We start from the raw sequence: 22,458 nt of genomic DNA on the forward strand, positions 1-22,458 counted from the left end.
AAAAAAAAAGTTAAAGAATGAGCCAAATAGTTTCACCCTAAAAAATCCTACCCTGAGCGTTGAGACCCAACAAAGAGACTCCAGAACCAGATTCTGTAAAATCTAAACTCCAGTCACCTGATTACAATCAATTAATCAATCAATCAATCAATAAAACTGTCGTAATAAGTGCAAAGGTACAGCGTTACCAAAAAAGAATGCAACTTCAGAGACGACTGTATGCCGTTTGTCTACTAGAATACTAATATGAAACAGAAAACAAAACTCAATTTCAAGCTTCAAATCGTCATATTTTAATAGTTTTAGTCGTTTTTACAGTCTCATCCTTTGTGGATATTGGGTAATTCTGTATAAATATATATATATAACAACCCTAAATCTGCAATCTCATTCCTTCTCGAGAAACTATAATCACTGGACCAAAAAAAAGGCAGTTACCTAAAGGAGTTACGTGCGCTTGCCGTGTTGAATTACAAGAAAGTGAGAGATTTAGAGATTTTAGGGTTAGGTTAGGTTAAGTCACTTATGGGCCGTGCGCTGCGGCTAGGACAGACTAGATGGCTGAGCACTGGGGCTAGGACAGGCTAGGGGGCCGAGCAACGCACCTAGGACAGGCTCTCTTTCTGTCTTGTAATTCAACGCGGCATGTGCGCGTAACTTCTTTGGGCTCCTGCCAAATAATAGCAGGTTACAACGTTTTTATTCTTTCTTAAAGGGAATGTATTTGTAATTTCATGGGACCCTTCCTTTACAAATCTGGGTGTCCGATTTAAAATGGTTCCTATGAAATCTTTCGAAGAGGATATTAACAATAAACAGTGTTGAATTCTGTTTATTTCTACTTTGTTTCTGGTGCAAACCACCCGTCACTTTCATAAGAGATTAGTGAAACCACATTTCAAAATCATTAACTTTTAGAGGGAAAAACAAGGATGTCATCAGTGTTTTTGCTTAAAATAAGGTTTAAAGGGTATCGTTGTAAATCGTAATTGCGTCAGTGCGATAAGTTTCCAATTATAAGAAGAACCAGTTTTGACTTGTTTTTTTATCATTTTTTCCCAAATCTTGCAAATCAGATAATCGTTTATAATCATAATATTGATAATAATATATTTCGACTTTAAATTTACAAAGATTTTTTTACAATTCAGTCGAGGACTAAATGGTCTGAGACCGTTATAAAATGCATAAAAAATACATAATAAAATAAATGAACATTGGCGCTGGAATAACAAAAGCAAACAAATAAGAAAGAATACGAGCAGGGATTAGTGATTTCCAGAATACATTAAATTAATTTGAAGGTTAAAGAATGAAAAGTGATGCGAGAGAAACAGTTATTATTTAATTGGAAGAATATGTTTTCTTCTTTTAAAATAAATTTTAATAAACTGTTTCAAGCCAGGGTTGGCAGCCCCCAAAAAAAAACAATACAACCCACTAAAAAAAAACCACCTGCAAATGGACTTTTTGTGGTTTTATTAAGGTTTATTTTTAGATTTTTTTCTAATGATTGCCCTCTTTCACTCTTTTAATGATAAACTCTTTAAAAATATGGATTTTTAGGGAGTTTACATCACTAAAACTGACACATTTATTATCTTCTCTCGAGTTTTCAAAATATGTTGCGATATAATAAGGATATAAAATCCTTTCATCGTTTTTATGTGAGAGTGATCTGAAGTTTTTCTGCATTAAACAGTGGTCTTCCTTCTTGAACATATAAATATCTACCATTAATCTGAGTAGCCCCACCCCCAATCAGAAATATGTATCCAAGTAGGAAAATGGAAGTAGTCTGAAATTCTTTGAACTAAAATATCAAAAAATTGCAGTATTCCCCCTAGGGAGGTTTAGAACCCCATAAAGGTCTTGGAGGCCCTCGGTTTTCCCCTCAATTTAATTATCCTCCCTTAATCTTAGGCCCCTTATGCAGAATGTAGGTGATATTATTGTATTTGAAGAGTATTTAGTATGAGTATAATAGCCTATTATCACAACAATATTATTATTTTTCATAACTATAAAGTTCACCTATTGCTTAAATAGTCTTATTATTATAAATTAATATTAGGTTTCAACTACTTTCAAATTGAAACCCCCCCCCCCCCCAAAAAAAAAAACAATAAAATCAAATACAACCCACTGGGCTGTGTTTTTAAACCCGGGTGTTTTCCAACCCTGTTTCAAACCCCTCTTTATTATTTCTCCTTGCAAATGCAATGCCATTAAACGAATTTTAGTTAAGCTTATGTATATCGTTTTGAAACTTGATTATCTTTGATATGGTTGCCCTACGTTTTCTACTGCAGGAACACTATGGGAATTATTACAATTAAACATTTTTGGACTTAAAAGGAAAAGGCCATTTGTTCCCACTTATTGACCAGATTAAAGTTTTAAGGGTAACATGGTGAATCTGACATTGACATCTATGCGTGGAGGGTCACTTGAAATCACGAGTATAGTCCCTTTAAATTTGTATCTAATTACTGACCTTGAGGTAGTTTTTGTTGATTAATAATATTTCCAGACCTGACATCTATACACTTGATCTCACCACTACTAGACCCTAACAAAAAGAAATAAAAAATTGTGTTCTTATTGGTTATTTAATATATTTACATTTCATATTTTGCACAAATCATGCCATTATGTCTTACTGTAATTTTACTGATTATAAGATAGTATACTAAATAGAGAACCCAACGTTTCCCAGGGTACTCATAATTACTCCCACCGTTTACCCGCGCTTGGAAGTAAATTACGATTTTAGATATTTTTCCCTATAAAAGTGGACCGACCCACTCAAATTAGAATCGCAAGCTTAGAACATTACCGCGGGTCTCCCAAGTTCCCCAATCAAACTTGAGGAAAATCAGTCAAAGGGTTCCTGAGTTATGATCAGACATCCAAACAAACAAACCTTTATAGAGAATAAATCTTTATACATATAGATATATCTATATATAAATTTGGCTTGTCTCTTTGTCTGTTTGTCTGTTTGTTTGTTTGTTTGTATCCAATAAACGTCAAAACGGCTGAACCGATCGGGCCCAAATTTTTTGTGGGACATCTAGGGACCCCAGGGAAGGTTTATGAAAAATNATTCAATTCAATTCAATTCAATTCAATTCAATTCAATTCAATTCAATTCAATTCAATTCAATTCAATTCAATTCAATTCAATTCAATTCAATTCAATTCAATTCAATTCAATTCAATTCAATTCAATTCAATTCAATTCAATTCAATTCAATTCAATTCAATTCAATTCAATTCAATTCAATTCAATTCAATTCAATTCAATTCAATTCAATTCAATTCAATTCAATTCAATTCAATTCAATTCAATTCAATTCAATTCAATTCAATTCAAGAAGCTAGAGAAGTCCCGTGGGCTCCTCGATCTAAATGGGTTACGCCATCACGATCCCGTCTAGATCAAGGCTTTTCTGTCTGACATAGTTAAGATATAACGTTGGGTTTCACGACCAAGTTTGAGCTGTGATTCTGGATTATACTCCTTCCGCCAGCGTATTGCCAACCACCAGCGTATTGCCAAACAAAGTATTTCTAGCGTTAATTAGATGCTGGTGGATTGAGCTCCCCTTCCGGGTGTACATGACCTTGACCACCAACATGGCCTCGACCACCACAATAACCTCAACCTTTACCTGTAATGCAGGCTGTATCGTGATCTACATAGAAATCTACAATCTTGAGGCAGGATTTTATTTGTCCTCCATCCCCCAGAACATCTTCACCAGCCTCTACAAAAAATTCACCAATTGAAGAGGTTTATGGGATTTTATCCAAATAAATATTTCATGAAAAGGATTGTCAGCTTAATTTCATCAAAAACATATTTCTTTAAATCTTGAATTCAGAGTCACTATTGTAACCTTTGAGTGACCTTCCAGTTTAAGAGAGCCATACTTATAACGCAATTCAAAAAAGTACACATCAAAATTATTGTCTCATCAAAAGAGTTGTTTTTCTAACTTAGTTCTGAAATATCCTAAATTTTTTATTTTGAAAGTAACTACTAAACAGTAACAATACTGATTATTAATCAATTTTTAAAAAGAAAATGAAGAATATTTTATGCATTCTTGTTCAGACAAAGCTTTTATGGGTACCATTGTGAATCAGACACTCCAATTCATAAAAGAATGATAACTTCAAATTCAGTCACCTAAAAAATCAAATACACACCCTGCATGTTCCAGATCTGCAGATTAGGTTCACCATCACTGGAAATCAGCTGTCCCTAAACAATCACTGAATGGAAATCGGCTCTCCCTAAACTAGAGAGGTTACCGGAACTTAAAATTATCCTGCTAAGACCATCCACTGATCCAGTATCAAGCTGAGTTTGTCGACTCGTTTCAGCAGTACTTCTTTATAACGTTGTCTACCCCCTAAGATTCCGGTGAGGGTTGCCATGCTACTTTAGGCCTTTCCTGTCATGAGGGGTTTTAATCCTGATGCTGACCTCTCATAGGCCATTGCCTGACAAGATACGAAAACATGATTTTCAGAAAGGTGGTTAACTAACCCCTTGTTGTGACAATGTGGACACCACTTTGTAGCAGGGCCATATGTTTGCCAAGTCCTGCATCTCCTGCTCCAAGTATGTTTAAAAGTCCTCCTGCCTTGCCGTCACATACATGCAATGATGCAGCTGAAGTTTAAACCAGACTTTTGAGGTGGACATGCAGTTAAGAGACATCAACTGACGTTTCTGCTCCAAGACCCCTCCTACCGCCACTTTGGTGAGCCTCCTCTTCAACCTAGATTTCGAACCATTAAAAACAGATTAACTCTCAATTCAGCTACCAGGTCCCCCCACAATTCTCGCCCACAGGTCGTCATGTGCTCTGATAACCGCATAGAATAAATTGGTTAGGATAGGATCCTGTTTTTATGCATGATCTCCCACACACATAATGCTACTCTCTCATTTATCCTGTCGTTCATTGGTTTGAACCCTGCTTCCATGACCCTTGTATCCTGCTACTGTGGCTGCTGAGCTTGGTAGTTGAAGTATAAAACACAGAGCTCTTCGACTGCATAGTCTGTGCAACTGTAGACAATAATACCTAACTATCTTGGAGTAAAGTATTAACTGTTACAGTCTCTTTTAAAAATCAATCTTAGGCCGTGTGATTGTGAACAGTTACCCACTGAAATATTCTTATAAAGCATAATATCTTGAAGTACCTGTGTATTAAACTGAAGTTTTACTATGGGAGTTCTAACAATGCTTCCTGACACCAATTTGAAATCTCGAGAGTTATTCAAACCTAGAATTACAAAAACTAAATTTAACTTATCATGAAAAAAAAACCTTCTTTAGGTTTTTATGATACGGTAGGAATTTGGTTCATTATTGAAAATTAGGACACTTTTTTACAACCATGCTCTAACCAGAAAATCTATTTCATCTTCCACAAAAAAATCATTAGTTACAACCTTAAAACGCAAATAACAGCTTTAAAAATATTTTTTTCAAAAGGGTGGGGATTCTTTTTCAAGAGAGATGTTCATAGATGAGTTGAGGGAGGGGGGGAGGGATTTTTTTATAGTCACCCCTAAATTATGAACTTCAAGTGGGATTTATCACCTTCATCTTGATCACTAGTACAGAGAAGTTTGGAGGGAAGACGGTAAACAGAGATTTCATGTTTAGTGGCACATCTTGGATTCGGACCTTTTATACAATACATTCACTTAAATACTAATTATATAAGAAATTAAACAAGAAAAAATAAGTAATAAAAAAACTTACTCTCAAAGAATTTACTTTTTACATTCTTACCTAACTGCCATCTTTGTATTGGATGCAAGGGGGGTCCATATAATGACATTCCAAATAATGATTGATTGATATTGGGTTCAGAAATTAACCATGTTGTAAACAATTGGAAGTATGATGTCAAGTTGCATAATGTGGATATTTGGATGTGAACAGTTGGTTACAAACAAACTTTATTTTAAAATGTTTGGGCATTTTAAAGTTTTAAAAAAGAGTTCATTGCTAAAACTGTCCGATGCAATTGCATACAATAATATTTTATTCTATGCAATTGCCAAATTTTTACACGAAAAATTAACAAAAATTAAATGATTCTAAGATGTGTGTACTGTACTATTCCTGATAAAGCGAGTAGGTCTCCTCCTGCCTTAAGTACAACAGCTTCTGGTTGTACTGGCAGATTGTACATAAGTAGATGCTTGTACATAGAAATAGATTTATAGAACCAATCATCGCTGCTCTCTAAAATATATATATAAATACAGGGTGTCCCATGAAACATAACATTCGCAAGACGACTTCAAGGTCGTCTTTGATTTTCGAAATACTTTATGTCTTGTCTATTGGGTCCAAAAACCGTTCTATGGGAAATTACCTCGTGGGAAACCTCTTATAATATGTATAATCGAAAAAAAAATCTGAAATTTTAATCCAAGAAACACAAACTCAAATAAAATGACCAAGACATCAGGTTATGATTTCCTTATATACGAATTTTGGACCAACCCCCCCTTCCTAACAATTTTGTACATGGATCTTATCTGTAAGATATAAATATAATTAGTCATGTGGGTGGTCGCATGCCCGGCCCCCATAACCTGTCCTTCGCCGCGGCGCTCGGCCCCCATAGCCTGTCCTAGCCGCGGCGCTCGGCCCCCCTAGCCTGTCCTAATCGCTGCTCTCGGCCCAGTAATTGTCTTATTCTAACCTAATCCTAAAATAATAGTAATAACTTAAAATTAATGGTCATGTACAAAATTGATAAGATAGGTGGGACCGGGGGAGGGGGGGGGTCCAAAAATCATAAACTAATCATTTGAGGGCAACTGCAAAAAAGTACAAATAATCTCCAAGTAGACATTCATGAACATTTAATAATTTTATAATTTCATGAGTCATTCGAACTGTGCATAAATTCACAACTAAAGATCATAATTAAAATTTAATGAATAAAATAAAACCTGTATCTATATCGCTGGGTGTCTCCAACCACGGACATGATATCATTTCTTCAATCATTTTTTTATTTCGTAATTTTTATGATTTCTTTGAGAAGGTCCACGCATGCGCAGTAATGAAAACTTTGACATTATAATACATGGCCAAGGATTCAAATATACGTTCTACGCAGTTTTGAGAATAAGTCGCCCTTTTATTGTAATGCTTGCATTTATTTCTTTTTAAAAATGACTTTTATGCTTAAATTTGATTTAAATTATTTAAAAATTTAATTTTGATTGTACGTAAATATAAATAAATTTACACAACTGCGTAGGTACAGCCTTAACAAGATATTGCCGTATCTAAATGGGAATTGACCAATGATTACGGTATTTTTACCATTTTATGCGCATTGATTGCTGAATTGAAAGAGTTATTACGATTTCTAGTGATTATTTTAATCAAAGTGAAGATTTTTTGTTTAATTTTGGTTATAAAGTAGAATAAAAGGATTCTCACCCATTGAAATTCAAGTTTGAATACATAATAATTTCTCTTTAAAATATATTATACAGACATGATCGATAGCTAATAAAAAAATCAATGGATACATTTTAGGTAGGATTATTTTTGGGCCTAGTACCGAGGCTAAAGGACAGGCTTGGAAGCCGAGCCTGTGGCCTAGCAATTTTAATTGGCTGATTTTTATGAATAAGATCAGCCATGTTAGTAATTACTTAAAAATAAGCAAATATGCCATTTACTTCATTTTTCAATTATTAATTACTCCTTTTTTATCAAAAAAAAAACATTTTCAGAGGTTTGCAAGTCTATCTGGCCATCCTGTCGTCAGGATTAGTCTTATCGGCCAGACTGACGATTTGCTGATCTCGCCGGGGTCTCTTGGACGATAATATGGCAGAGTGGCAGAAAACAGTGCCGTGCAGGTTGGTTTAGAAACAATCTGATAGCTATTGGGAGCATAAACAATTCAACTGTAAAAGAATGATTTTCTACCTCATTTGCCTTCTACTTTGATTATCATGGCTTGCGAACGTTGTATATTTTGATATGTTAATCAATTTCTAATAACAATTTAAAATTTAATTGAGAAATATTCTCATTAAGACATTTACACCCTCAAAGACAATTCTAACAAATCAGATTTCAATAAATAATTTTTTTATTAGCTCGTTAAAAATTTGTCTTTAAAATAAAATAACCAACCCTTGATTAAGTTATTCCATTGCACATTTTATGTTCAGGTACTTCAAGTTTGGATCATGTACCCGGGGGGAAGCCTGCCCCTACCTTCATGTACCAGAGTACACAGAGAATACTGAGTACAATCAAGAAGAGGGGTACATAGAGTACACAGACGAGAATCAGTATGGTACCGAAGACGTGATGTATGGTACCGAAGATGTTCAGTACGGTACTGAAGACGTGCAGTACAGTGCAGAGAATGTACAGTTCAGTCCCCAAGAAGACTATGCGACTAGTCTTACAATAGGAGTTGGAGCATTAGGAAAATAAACATTAAAATTTTAACTTAAAAATATATTTTTAGGCATTTTTAAAATACATAAAGGGTAACCCATAAAATAACAAGACATGCATGCGATCTTTTTTTTGATGCGAGCTTGATATTTATAAGCAAAAAGCCTAATTTGCTACAAAATAACAACAAATATATAAAACATGAGCCAAACTATTTAAAATTTTCTAGATTGAGTTTAGGTAATTTGGCAAAAATAACAATTATAAAAACTACCAAAAAAAAAACAAGCATGTATTGCAACACCAGAGAAAATTAATTCTATGAGAGGATAAATTATATTTTCAAAACAAAACATATTTTCTTCAGAATTAAAATTTTCTAGATCAAGTTTAGCTTATTTTACTCAAGAAAGGTACAAACAAAAATAAAAACGTGTATGCTAAACTGGAGAAATTGGTAAGATACGAGTTGGTGACGGAAATTTCCTCTAAGATGCGTTCTCCAGTTTTTTAGAAAATGAAAAGATTTTAGTTGATTTGTTATTGTTTGTTTGATTAGGATTAGATCCGTGTCAAGATCCCAATTGTCCAGAAGAGGAGAATGCTTTTTCTTCTCCACAGGTTAGGCACATCCCGCGGACCCCCCATAGTTTAGCCAGTGTTTTGGGAAATCATTCATGCAAAAGTGCATATTTTCTTGTAAAATCATATCTCACCACACACCCTGCTCCCGCCCGAAAATAATCTCATTTATTTCCTATATTGCAACAAGGTCAGGGGGTTTTTCTGGGGGGAAAAGGGATTTTAACGGAAAATGAATCAAATTTAGGGTAAAAAGAAATGAATCAGGAAAAGATTGAAACATCTTGCATCTTGATGTCCAATGTTTCATGGTTATCCTCAAATCTTCTAAAATCATTGCTTAACAATATATATATAGCATACACTACTGCATTGACGTTAATGTAATAGATTTGACAGTTAAATCTAATCAATTTTGCTTTGCCGCCTCCCCCCCCCCCCTTNGGGGGGGGGGGGGGGGGGGGGGGATTATGCAAAAGTGATCAGATTTATCCATCAAATCTACTACATAAAGTCAATGCAGGAGTGTGCTGGGGAAGGAGGGGGGGGGGGTAAGAAGAATTTCGTGTGTACATCGACCTCAACCTTATTAAAAGGCCATTATTTTAGTAAAAAAAAAACATTTGTTTAGGAGGTTGGTGGAGCCGGGGCCTTGTATCCTGTGTCCCCCACCTATATTCTCTATTCTCCAGTGTTTCATTCACCAAGTCACCCGGTCATTTCACCCGGGATATCTGTATTATCACCCGGACCTGTGGTTTTGTCACCCGGACCTGGTGTTCTGACACCAGGGCACTCTGCGCTCTCACCCTCTCATACTTTCATAGCTGATGATATTCAGTGCAGTCAGGTATACGCATATTTTTAATAAGAGTAGAACCATGGAGAGGGGTATAAACATATGTTCAATAAGAGTAGATCCAAGGAGAGGGGTATAAACATATGTTCAATAGGAGTAGAATCAAGGAGAGGGGTATAAACATATGTTCAATAAGAGTAGATCCCAGGAGAGGGGTATAAACATATGTTCAACATGGGTAGAACCAAGGAGAGGTGTAAAACATATGTTCAATAAGAGTAGAACCAAGGAGAGGGGTATAAGCATATGTTCAATAAGAGTAGAATCAAGGAGAGGGGTATAAACATATGTTCAATAAGAGTAGAACCAAGGAGAGGGGTTTATATATATATAATCAATTTATTATTTAATTTAAAAAAAAAGATAAAAATCCTCGTGCATATTTATATTTATATATTATATATAAACTAAGATGATGCTCTGATTATTGATTTATATTTAAATATATTTTTATACAAAAATTCAGTTCCTGTGTAAGAACTGTACGGAAACTTGAAACAAACTCTCTCTTTCTCTTCTTACACCTTCTTGATTTGTTCTGCATCCTTGAAAATAGAAAAAAAATCAATAGTTTAGAATTTATTTGCAAAAATATAAATCTACAAAATTATCTCTTTTTTCCAGATTTTCCCGCCAACACCGGACAGTTCCTTTAATAGTGCTTTAAGGAAATTATCATTTGTACCTCTTGATGCCGGATTTTCAGAAATTCAAGTTTTTAATTTAAACTCTTTTTTTGGGGGGGGGTCTTGTTTTTAAAGATTTCTTTGGTTTTTTTCCTTAATGAATATTTTTATCTTGTTTATGGGGTTTAACTTTAAGGTTCTTGTAACTCTAGTTTTAAAGAACTTATCTTTCACGTAATGGTGTTTAAAATGATAAATGCCTGAATAGTTCATCCTACCCCTCAACATCATCATATCTTCATCCATCTTGCTCTTCTCATCACTCATCCCATCCCTCTTTCACCCTCCTTTCTACGGCAACACCCATTTCTTCACCTTCAACTGTACTCAATCTTACCCAGCCGAAATCAGACACACCCCTGGCAGTTGAAACTGCAACAACCTCTGTGATAAATAGAGCCGACCCTAAGGCCCCTAGTCCCATCAGCATAAAGCCCCTGAACCCTGATCCTAAGGAGTTCATTCCCAGAGGGTCAGAAGTTTCTCAGACTACGCCCCTATTGACCAAATTAGACCCAAATCCCCCCGAGTTTACTCCCCTCACGACCAAATTGAACCCTGACCCCCCTGTGTTTGTGCCCCTGAAACGGCGGAGTGAGTCCTGGAAGGTTCCTGATAACTGGGCGGAGGCGGCGGAGTTCGTTCCTAAGGTAAACCACAATTTTGTAAAGGAACTGGAAACCCCCATCTTCCATGCTGCTCGTTAAATCTTTAACGGTAAAGAATTATTAAGATATCGTCATTTTCCTCTCTTGGGAAGTTTTGCATTACTAGACATATGTATTTTATTTTGATTGATATGATCGATTTATTGATTGATTGGTTGATTGATTGATTGATTGATTGACTTCACTTTGGTTACCTCCATTTTCTAAGAACAATCCATTTTGAAACTAGTTTCCTCCTTTTTGTAAACCCCTTCCCCCTTTTGAATCTTTTGCGGTCGTAGATATAGTCGTTTTTCTAGCTTAAATATTGAATTCCTTGATAAAGTTGCTCTTTATTATGGTTGGTTGATTGATTGATTAATATTTGTATTCAGGTTGAGACGAAGTCTCGAAGCTGGGCCCAGGTTGTAAACCCTAATCCTCAGGTCAGTTCTCTCAGTTGACCCATTACGCGCGGAATCTTTGTATATTTGTTGACCATTGCGTGCGTGCGCTCGGGTTGTGCAAGGAAGATACACCATGAATCAGGGATTCAGGAAACTCTTTGTTTGCAGAAAAGTTTGCTGCTATGGTGAATTTTTGAACAATTCAAGTGATATTCTGGCCTTGGATGTAATGCAAGGAAAGTTATTTCAAAAGGTACGCATCTTTTGTACTTCAATGTACTGTCACTGGGCGGTAATGTAAACACAAGACGGATGTCGAAGCCTGACATGGGGTCCATCTTTCACATAAAAAATCGATGAAATATTCTGGTCATAGGAAACTATTATCAAAATTATCAAAATTATCAAAATTTAATGCTTTAAACCTCCTCGGATACTAAACGAACACTAATGCATCTATTCTTGTTTACAAATTCCGCCCAAAGAGAACTGGTTTCCATATGTACACAGAGTATACACGACCGCAATTAACTTTCCTTGCATTACATTCTTGATTCTGGCTTACTTCTTATTTGTATATACCTCCCATTATTGCAGTACCTTTTTTTGGATTTGTGGTTCATGGTGTATCTTCCTGGAGAACAAGAGGTTATTAAGGAGTCTATATCTTCACGAATACCCCTCTCCCTGATAAAAATTTATTCTTAGCTGGTTACTTCTACACGGACGGAATGATATTAATTAAATGCGACTAAAAGTGTCCCTGTTAAAATTAGAACTTTAAAAAGTGTAAATATAAACAATTTTAAATTTTTTGAATATTATTTTGAAAGATTGAAGTTATCATAATTACAAGCCAAGTTTATCATTAGAAAGGCTAATTTGGCTGAACTCCTGATATGCAATATCTATTCTGTTTTAGGCTGAGAATTTGACTTTAAGTCAAAGTGAAAGCGAGCTCTGCCCTTATTTTAAGTCTGGAGAATGCAGGTAGGTTTGGAATTATATAATTGTGGGATTAAAGGGACTTAGACGTTATTTCAAGTGACACTGTTTTTAAAGGGCGACATGTCCGATAATTGATATCTTTGTTTTCTATCCGAAAATTTCCAACTTTCGATTTTCGGTTTCTTTAATTTACTTGCAGACTTATGCAGCAGAGATAATTTATTTCGGGATACTGAAGATAAACAAATATCTTTGTTATTGTTACACGGATAACATCTTAGTATTAGAGTGTGTAACTATTTAAATGAAAGGGTCAGTTGAAATTACGTTTTTAGTTCTTTCATATTTAGTCTACATTCGGTTTTAGATTCAATACTTTAACCTTTTCTCGTAATATTAAGTAAACAATCCCTTTAGATATGACAGTATGTGTGCTTATATACACGGAGATAGATGTGAATACTGTGGAATGAACTGCCTTCACCCTCATCAGCCAGAGCAAAGGAGGCTTCATATGCTGGTAATATTCATTTATTCATTTATTCATTTATTCATTTATTCATTTATTCATTTATTCATTTATTCATTTATTCATTTATTCATTTATTCATTTATTCATTTATTCATTTATTCATTTCATTTCATCCCTTCGTTCCTTCATTCCTTCATTCCTTCATCCCTTCATTCCTTCATTCCTTCATTCCTTCATTCCTTCATTGATATAGTTGCTCTTTATTTTGGTTGGTTGATTGATTGATTGATTGATTGGTTGCTTGGTTGCTGAAATGCTTTGTTGCTCAGTTGCTTGGTTGCTTAAATGCTTTGTTGCTCAGTTGCTTATTTGCTTAGTTCCTCAGTTGCTTAGTTGCTTAGTTGCTTAGTCATTTAGTCAATTATTCGTTTATTTATTTAACCATCCAATTGTTCATCTTTCCATTTATTCACTCACTCACGTATCCATCAGATTCATGGGATCCGTTCTTTTTCTTCTGGACAATCTTCCATTATTAATATTCCATGAAGTGTGTGATCCAAACAGGGCTCCCTCGCTTTTAGGCTTACATCTCAGTATTTAGAGGGAGTGACTTATCGACTTAGACTGATAGGGACTTTTTAAAATTGATTAATTAATTAGATAGATAGTCACTGGTGGCGGTCTTTTTCTGAGGGGGGGGGGGGTTCACGTTACATTTATTATGAAATCACCAGTTATAATGTAGGATTGTTTGGGTGAGCATGAACGAGACATGGAGCTGAGCTTTGCTGTAGCCAGGAGCCTGGATAAGACCTGCGGGATCTGTATGGAAACTGTCTTGGACAAGGAGAAAGGAGAAGCGAGGTTCACTTTAGTATTTTTTATTTTACCATACTTATTTAAAAAAAAAATTTAAATCTTTATTTATTTTACCTCTCAGAATGTACGTTTTTTCCTTTACATTTAAAGATATGCTGAACAAATGTTGTATTTCATTTTATCGATTCACACCTATACGTTCTCATCGTTCAAAAATAGAAAAAACTTTTCCCATTTTTTTTAACCTCTTTTTGATCTAGAAGTGACATAGTTCAGTTAAAAATAAAACCTTATTGGTCAACCTTGTCCGAAATATTTTTTTTTTAATAATATGTAGAATCTTTTGTGTTGTAAACCTCTTGATCAAGAATTTAAATCCTTTTCTATATCCCGTGGTGGTCACTGGTCACACCCTGCAGCAATAACTTCAATTGATAGATCGAGCATTTATCCTCAAATGTAAAAGTGTCCAAAATGGATATCGAGAACTAGTTTTGTAAGATTGACGATACTTCACAAGAAAGTTCCGACCAAATTTACCAAATTTTGTATTAGTATTTGTTCACTTTGAGTTAAAAATGTGAGCGTCCCTAAATTCATTAATTGATTAACTGATTGATTGATTGATTGATTAACTGATTGATTGATTAGGTTTGGTATTCTACCATCCTGTACCCACTGCTTCTGTCTTCCTTGTATAAGAAAATGGCGGCAAGCAAAACAGTTTGAACATAAAATAATCAGAGCTTGTCCAGAGTGTAGGTGAGATTGGGATGGGATGGGATGGGATGGGATGGGATGGGATGGGATTGGATGGGATGGGATGGGATAGATTGGGATGGGATGGGATGGGAAATGGATGGGATGGGATGGGAAATGGATGGGATGGGATGGGAAATGGATGGGATGGGAAGGGATGGGATGGCGTATTGATTGATTGATTGATATGATTTACTGACTGATTGATTGAGTGATTGGTTTATTTATTTATTTATTAAGGCAAACTTCAGATTTTATCTGTCCAAGTAGATTCTGGGTTGAGACTGTAGAAGAGAAGGATAAACTCCTCACAGATTACAAGGTAGAATAGGAGTTTGAATTTTCTTTCAAAATAATCATGTTCACGTTTAAATGATAATTTCCATTTGTTCATGTTAAAAAGGCACTTTTCTGTTTTTTTAATGATTTAGAAAACCTTGGTGTGAAGAAGTGTAAATATTACAACAAGGGGGTGGGGGAATGATTATTATTATTATTATTATAATTATTATTGTTATTGTTATTGTTATTGTTATTGTTATTGTTATTGTTATTTTTATTGTTATTGTTATTGTTATTGTTATTGTTATTGTTCTTGTTATTGTTATCGCTATCGCTATCGCTATCGCTATTGCTATTGCTATTGCTATTGCTATTGTTATTGTTATTGTCACTATTACACTGTCACTGTCATTATTTTTACAGTAAATATGAAAATTTAGAAAAACCTTGGTTTGAAGGAGTGTAAATATTTCAACAAGGGAGTGGGGGAGTGTCCCTTCGGAAACAAATGTTTTTATAAACATGAAGACAAGGACGGAAGGTGAGATTAATTATTAAAGGGGGGGGGGGGGACGAAACGGATTACTCTCTGGGAAATTTAATCAGTGTTTAAACAGAACTTAGCATTGTCATAGGAGGCTCAATTTTTGCATGCAAACTTAAAAGTTAAAATAATGCAAATTACATGCATTTTTGGTTTTAAACCGATCTGAGCAAAAGTGCGCGCGCTTTTTGTGAAAAAAAATACAACTAGCGCGTTGTTAGAATGCTCCTATGTTAATGTTGACCTCAGAAATGGAATCCTCGTGCCCAATTATATATTCATAGACATACAACATTTAAAATATGTGGGAAGATGACCCATAATGTAACTGCCGTGTGCAGGTCAAAATCCTCCAATATTATTTGAGCTCTGAAATGGAATCCTCGTGCCCAATTACCTATAAATCAACATACAAAATGTAAAATCTGTGTTAAGATGACCCAAAATATAATGGTTGGCTACTAGCGCGACGGTGAGAATGCTCTAATTTCTATTTTGACTTCGGAAATTAATTCCTTGTCCCAATTTTGCTATAGACTGATCTCATGGTACTTATTCAAGTGCAATTAATTAATTTAAGATCGATCTACTGTCGAAAAAGTTGTATTTTTTCACAAAAAGCACGCGCACTTTTGCTCAGATCAGTTCAAAACCAAAAAATTCATGCAAAAAATCAGCCTCCTACGAAAATGCTAAGTTATGTTTATACACTGTTTAAATTTCCCAGAGAGTAATACGTTTCGTGCCCCCCCCCCCCCCTTATTAAAAATGTTATTTTCAACATAATTGATTATTATGTTTATTTTTATTATTGTTTTTGTACAAATGCGGAGAAAGGTTAGATACAAATGTCATTTTTATTCTTGTATTATTACGTTAAATTCTATTGTTATTATAATTATTTACATTACTGTTCTTTATCTGCAAACTATTTGTTTGTTGTTTTTATTTGTGTTAATTGGTATTGTATTTTTTGGCCATTTTTTTTTTCTTTGATATTATCTTAGTTATTATATTATTGTTATTTTGTAGAGTGATAGATGTTGGACCTCCTAAGAAACCTGCACGCCGAACCAATGCTGAGGGAAATCTAAGCTTAGTTCAGCGTCTTCTGCTTTATGATTTCCTAGAGGTAACCCCTCACTCCCACAAATTTTTAAAGATCTGTTGAAAAAATTAAAAGACGTGGATGGGGGTAAAATATTTTTTCAAGAAAATACACACCCCCTGAAAAAGGTTATTAAGTGTAGTAGTTTTTTTAGGGTAAAAATAATTAGTTACCAAAGCATACGTGTCAAAGGAATGTATAACAGTAAAACCTGTCCAGTTCGTTCATCAAATGCAGGGTTGTTCGTTAATAATGATATTAATGATTGCCATGAGCGGGGAAAAAAGCCTATTGCAGTAATGATGTGGCTCGCCTTCACTTTATCATTGCCGCAATACGGACTTATGTAAAATATTATTGTCTTTGAAAATTTTTGGATTCAGACTTTTCGTCTGCAATATTGTTGATCTTTTTGTTTTAAGGAACGGGACGGACAGCTGGTGTTTCCGGTCGACTTTGTCGAACTATTCGATCTCTACTCGGACTCAGACGACTGGAGCGACGGAGATGACGTTTAATGACGATACGCTAGCAGTGTTTCGACTGCGGAGAGTCCAGATAGAGTGCAGATAGATTGCAACATGAAATTTTGTTGAATTTAGTAATTACAATATTTTTATCTATTGTTGCATCACTCACATATAAATGTTTTGTCGTTTCTACTTTAATTAGACTGATACTATTCCTTGGTGCTATTTCTAAACTTGGGTTTGTTACCCCCCCCCCCCCCTCAGATCTTAATTCCCCCCACTAGGGGATTTTTATTGGATCAAATGATTAGAAATCAATGGCAAGTATTCTTTCTACAAATTTTGTCAGGCATACTCAAAACCTCAAAAATCATATTCCAAGGACTTTTATAGTTTTTCAAGCTTATTAATAGCAATTTTAGCAGCAAGGGAAATTTGTTTGCAAAAATTTCTCTCAAGTCAATTTCTCTTAAGCATGACCTAAGAATCCTCCATTTATTGAAATTTGCCTTTCCTGTTAATTTACCCGCATTTGCTTGTTTATTATGAACCGAGTTGATTAATTGATAGTTTGTTAGTTGGTTTAGACTGCAGTGCTTAGGATCCATTTAATTTTGATGCGGATCCGCACTTAAAAAAAAAATAATTTTCAAATTTTTTGTTTTATTTTTTTCGCTTATTTTTATCCTAAAACTTGATGAACCATTCAGAAATGAGGAAATTTTTACAATCTCTTTTTTTCAAAAGTCCAGAGTTGGGTTTTAGGAGTGAAAAAGTTTTTGGTTGATATTTTACCCTTTGGATCCGAATCCGTGGATCCGCATATTTTTTGCGGATCCGGGTCCGGATCCAGGAAGCCAAAATCTTGGGGATCCAACGGATCCGGATCCTAAGCACTGGTTTAGAGTTACCTTAAGTGTACTTACTATTATCGTATATATGATATTTATACATCACCTTCCAACTATTCGTAATTTTTTTCGTTGCCAAATGATAAATTTTAGTTTTCAAAGGTATTTATTAGACTTCAGCGCACATTTACCATTAACGTTGATTGTTGAACACTGTATTCCTATTCGATATCAAGGTTGTACATTTTTAATTAAACGTTTTACTAATTATTGAAAAGTTAAAAAATGAAAGTTGATTCCCGTTGTTACTAATTCAACTCAAGTTACACATATTATTGCATTAAAGGGATTTCAGACGTAATTTCAATTGATTTCGCGATTTATTTAGTGCCATGTTTGATTCACAACGGTACCCTTTATATCTTTGTCTAAAGGATGAATGTGAGTTCCTTGTTTTTTTCCAGAAAATTGATTATTTTCAATGATGTCTTCTCGATAATATATAGACTAGCGGATTTGAAATACAGAAATATTGACGGAAATTTGCCGATTTCATCAAGTCTTAATCATTGTTACTAGATATAGGTTAAAGACTACCAAAGTGAATTGGACCTGTCGTACTTTATATTATCGCTTACGTCTATGGCCAACTACATAATCTACAGAATGTTGCACGATATGTTCAAGAACGAAAACATTTTCACACAATTTAATTATTTTGTTAAAAAAAACCGTTTTGTGTATTTTCAACGATCCATCTTCATCTTTCCTCCAAAATTTTGTTGCGGGAAACCTTGTTTTAAAAAGTTTGAATTCTTGTAGTTTTAAATTAATTATCACCAACATCACACCTTTTTGTTTTCTAAACAATCTAATCAAACGATGTGAACTAGTAACCAGTTGACTGATTGTCGTCTTCGCTCTTTCTTATAATTTAAGGAACTAAACATTTAATTTCAAGTCACTCTCCCTTTTACTGAGTGGCATGTCCGATTCACAACATATAGTTAAGTATGCATTTCCGCATCAAAATTAAACTCTTCTTAATCCAGATCATTATCTTCCACAGTATTGATCAGTTAAAGATTATTAGGGTACCATTGTGAATCAGGCATGCCCCTTATTTAATTTCAATGACAGTCCCTTTAATACCCCTTTAAATGTTGTCATCTGTAATTGTAATGTAATATCTTTGTAACTAAAGGTAATTTGTCAGTTGTAACGGTTGTGATGCAACATTTTTTGCGGTAGTTAAGTTTAAAGAAAGATCAACGGCGACATTTATTCCACCCTCGCTAGAAGAATTCTGTTTCAAACTTGCTTTATAGTTTTTAACAATTTATAGTCAAATTACTAAACCCTATTTAAACTCACAATGTACATATTCTTGATTGTAAAGCTTTCAACAAATATGTTTTGAATGATTTGAATTTTGTTAAATCGAAATTAAATTTAGATTTTTAAGATTATTTTAATTAATTTTTGTGTTTGAAGATCTTTAGTATAATTCTCATAATTTTATTTAATTGTATGTTAAAGGTTTTGTTCGCGAAAATTTAATCTGCGTACTGTTCTGTTCTCTGTCTCTCCATTTACAGATTCACAACGGTACCTCTTTAAAGCTTGTATGATCAAGATTGGGTGAGATATTCATGATTTTAACTTTGAAAATTGGCCATTGTAAATGAAGGGTCACTTGAAACAACAACGACATTTCACTCATTTCGCAAACAATTCCTTTAGTTCACGGATTTTATGAAACTCTGTGATTAGCTTTGAACTGTAATCAATTCATTCACCTCCTCCTTCACACAGCATACTTAACTGTTTTAGGAAATAAAATCTGAGCTTTCTTTTTTCTCTTTTTGTTTACTATGTTTATTAAACTTTTTTCTTCTTTAATGATAAATAGAACATTTGCTAAAGTGCCCGGCGTTTCCTGTAGAATAAAGAAAAATTGAAGAAAAAAAAATAATAGAATTTTTTTTTAGCCTATGTTACCCCCCTGATACTAAAAAAATTCTGGTAGACATAAAAAGCATTTATATGGCCATGGCATTTTCACTAAACTTTTGAACAAGTCGTTTTAAAACCAGAGGTATACCTCTACTTCAAACATCGGCAAGTGTCAGAACATTGGTTTTGATGACTAAATTTATACTTTAGACTTAAATTTAAAATTCGGTGATGGTGATGGACCAAACCTCTGTAGAGTAAAAAAGTAGATGGTAGTTCCACATTTATTAAAAATATATTTCGGTCTGGGTTGAACCTTGTCAGTTCTTGAGATTGTTTCTGTCACAAAAACACTTTAGACTTAATTTAGACTTAAATTTAAAATTCGGTGATGGTGATGGACCAAACCTCTGTAGAGTAAAAAAGTAGATGGTAGTTCCACATTTATTGAAAATATATTTCGGTCTGGGTTGAACCTTGTCAGTTCTTGAGATTGTTTCTGTCACAAAGGTTAAAAACGAACACTTTAGACTTAATTTAGACTTAAATTGTGTTAGAATGGTAAAAATATTGGGGGAGAACCGGTGCTAGACAACATATTGTTTTCAGGACGGAATAGATATTAGCATAGATTTATAACAATACAGATAGAACACTTGATGTCGTCTTTTCAATATTAGGGGTTTTTAGTTCACAATAATCCTGAGGCAGAGGCCCAAAGAAGTTCCGGGCAGGCAGTGTTGAATTACATGAGATAGATATTGTTGTAAGTGTTTTTATGATCATTCCTAATTTCACGCTGTAATGAGCAGGAAAGGGTGCAGCCACTATTGTTGTCACCCCTTCTTAAAGTTGCATGATCCGAGCCGTTGCAACATGTATGTATCGGAGTTCAAAGTGCGTATTTTTAACAAAGAATGTCAGATCATGGTTAGAATCAATTATTTCTGTATATGGGAACTCTGTTGGGTGTCTACATAAACTAAAACTCCTTTTTTGTAAAATTTACAAACGAATGTAACAGATTCTTTAAGAATTGGTATTTGTGCTTTTATGAATAGTGAAAATGTATTTATATGTTTGTATTTTTTGTGAACACTGTGTATTTTGAAGTATAGGCTCAAGGTTAAAACTACGCCTTAAATCTAACGTTGAAATCTAGAAAAAATGATATCATCAGTTAAAACCAATCTTTGAGCAGCTCCGGAGTTCCAACCCAACTCTGTACCAACAAAAAGGTTCTAAAGGTTTATCTAAGCAGCTCCCTACAGAAGCAGCTTTCTACAGTTCTGCTCCAGACTGCTCCGTGTTCTGAAGACACCTCAATTCCAGCAGTTGAGAAGCTTCCTAAATCCCCCCACAGAAACTAACTACACAGTAATAACGCTCCCATATATTCCGTAACAAGTTTTTACCAATAAACATTTTCAAACCCCACCATGCATCATTTAATTAGACCTAAGGTTTAACAGTATATGCATTCAGTCGTCCCGTCTAGTCTGGACTACAGTACCCAGTGTAGAGTCGACCCATCACTGACTTAGTTCCCTCGTTGGAGTCTCTTAAGAGAATCTAATCAATCCTGAAGAACAACACCACAGTTCTTCCTCATCATTCTTCAGTTCCAGCCCTGAAATCAGACCATATTCCTTCCAGTTTAACCTCCTGACCTGAAAACTTCAGAATGGGATATCCTTAATCCCGTTCGGTTAATTAATCTGGAGATTAATAACAAGAGAACAAGCATTATTTAATCTTGAGATTAAAAAAAGAGTGGATCAAGCATTAATCCCGATATCCACCATTCAAAAGTTCCCAGCTCTGGTCTCATGTTTTCATCAGGGAAGATTCATCTAAACCATCACTGTACAGGACCCTACCAGTTCTCTCCCAGAAACCGAAGTTTTTCCTTGTTCAAATAGATCAAATTGTAATCATTCAACAACCTCCCCGACGTGGAAGACCTCCGTTGGCTCCGGCTCTGTTGACTCCAACCTCTCTAGAGAGCCAAGAGTAGGAATAAGCAAGTTCGATTCTCACCTCAGCAGTCTTTGTTGGAACCCTCGAAGAGAAGTTCGAAATAAGCATTAAGTTTACTAAGTAGGGTTTCCATTCGCAAAACTTTTGCGCAATTTTTGCGGAACGAAACCCAAAATTTTTCTTTCTTTGCGCATCAGTTTTGCACGAAAAAAAAAAATTTGCTCAATCATTCGCAAAAGTCATTTCGCGCAAAATTGCCCTATTCCGCTTTTGCGAAACTCAAGTTTTGCACAATTCCGCCACTAGAGTTTTGCGTAATTCCGCAATTTCGTAAAAATCAAACGGTTGGCGACAGTGTGTGTTTGTTAGAATTCAATTCTGGAAAAATCTTGTTTTGGAATGTCTTCCTAATGGTCACTTTTACATAATTGACCAATTATACAGTTAAGAAGAGTTCAAATCTCACAATTTTCTCGACAATTTTAGTTTTGGACATGCATATTTCTTAAAAGTGGATTCTTCAGGCATTCATGGTTACTTTCTTGCATTATTTTATATGAGATTAAAAAGATTTCAGAAATTTTATTTTAAAAAATTACGAAA

General features: G+C 34.7%; 2 protein-coding genes and 1 long non-coding RNA gene across 3 annotated transcripts; 2 read left to right on the forward strand and 1 right to left on the reverse strand.

Moving 5' to 3' along the window:
• Positions 1 to 3,419: 3,419 nt before the first annotated feature.
• Positions 3,420 to 7,115, reverse strand: LOC111702532 (uncharacterized). The gene is made up of 7 exons (XM_023474259.1): positions 7,003 to 7,115; positions 6,161 to 6,283; positions 5,630 to 5,716; positions 5,227 to 5,309; positions 4,219 to 4,273; positions 3,678 to 3,773; positions 3,420 to 3,439 (listed from the first exon to the last, which is right to left on the reverse strand). Exons 1-7 carry the CDS (start codon positions 7,058 to 7,060, stop codon positions 3,420 to 3,422), a joined length of 522 nt encoding a protein of 173 aa, XP_023330027.1. The 5' UTR covers positions 7,061 to 7,115.
• Positions 7,116 to 7,780: 665 nt separating this feature from the next.
• Positions 7,781 to 17,322, forward strand: LOC111702537 (probable E3 ubiquitin-protein ligase makorin-2). The gene is made up of 15 exons (XM_023474264.1): positions 7,781 to 7,929; positions 8,248 to 8,510; positions 9,042 to 9,103; positions 9,696 to 9,914; positions 10,548 to 10,591; positions 10,818 to 11,259; positions 11,652 to 11,702; positions 12,586 to 12,653; positions 13,029 to 13,131; positions 13,832 to 13,950; positions 14,557 to 14,667; positions 14,905 to 14,986; positions 15,387 to 15,487; positions 16,523 to 16,622; positions 17,021 to 17,322. Exons 1-15 carry the CDS (start codon positions 7,898 to 7,900, stop codon positions 17,114 to 17,116), a joined length of 1,893 nt encoding a protein of 630 aa, XP_023330032.1. The 5' UTR covers positions 7,781 to 7,897; the 3' UTR covers positions 17,117 to 17,322.
• Positions 17,323 to 17,893: 571 nt separating this feature from the next.
• Positions 17,894 to 19,777, forward strand: LOC111702538 (uncharacterized). Its single transcript, XR_002765429.1, has 2 exons — positions 17,894 to 18,081; positions 19,171 to 19,777. It is a non-coding gene; the product is annotated as an uncharacterized LOC111702538 (long non-coding RNA).
• The last annotated feature ends 2,681 nt before the right edge of the window (positions 19,778 to 22,458 follow it).

The sequence above is a fragment of the Eurytemora carolleeae genome, unplaced genomic scaffold (genome assembly GCF_000591075.1).
Source record: "Eurytemora carolleeae unplaced genomic scaffold, Eaff_2.0 scaffold471, whole genome shotgun sequence".
NCBI lineage: Eukaryota > Metazoa > Arthropoda > Copepoda > Calanoida > Temoridae > Eurytemora > Eurytemora carolleeae.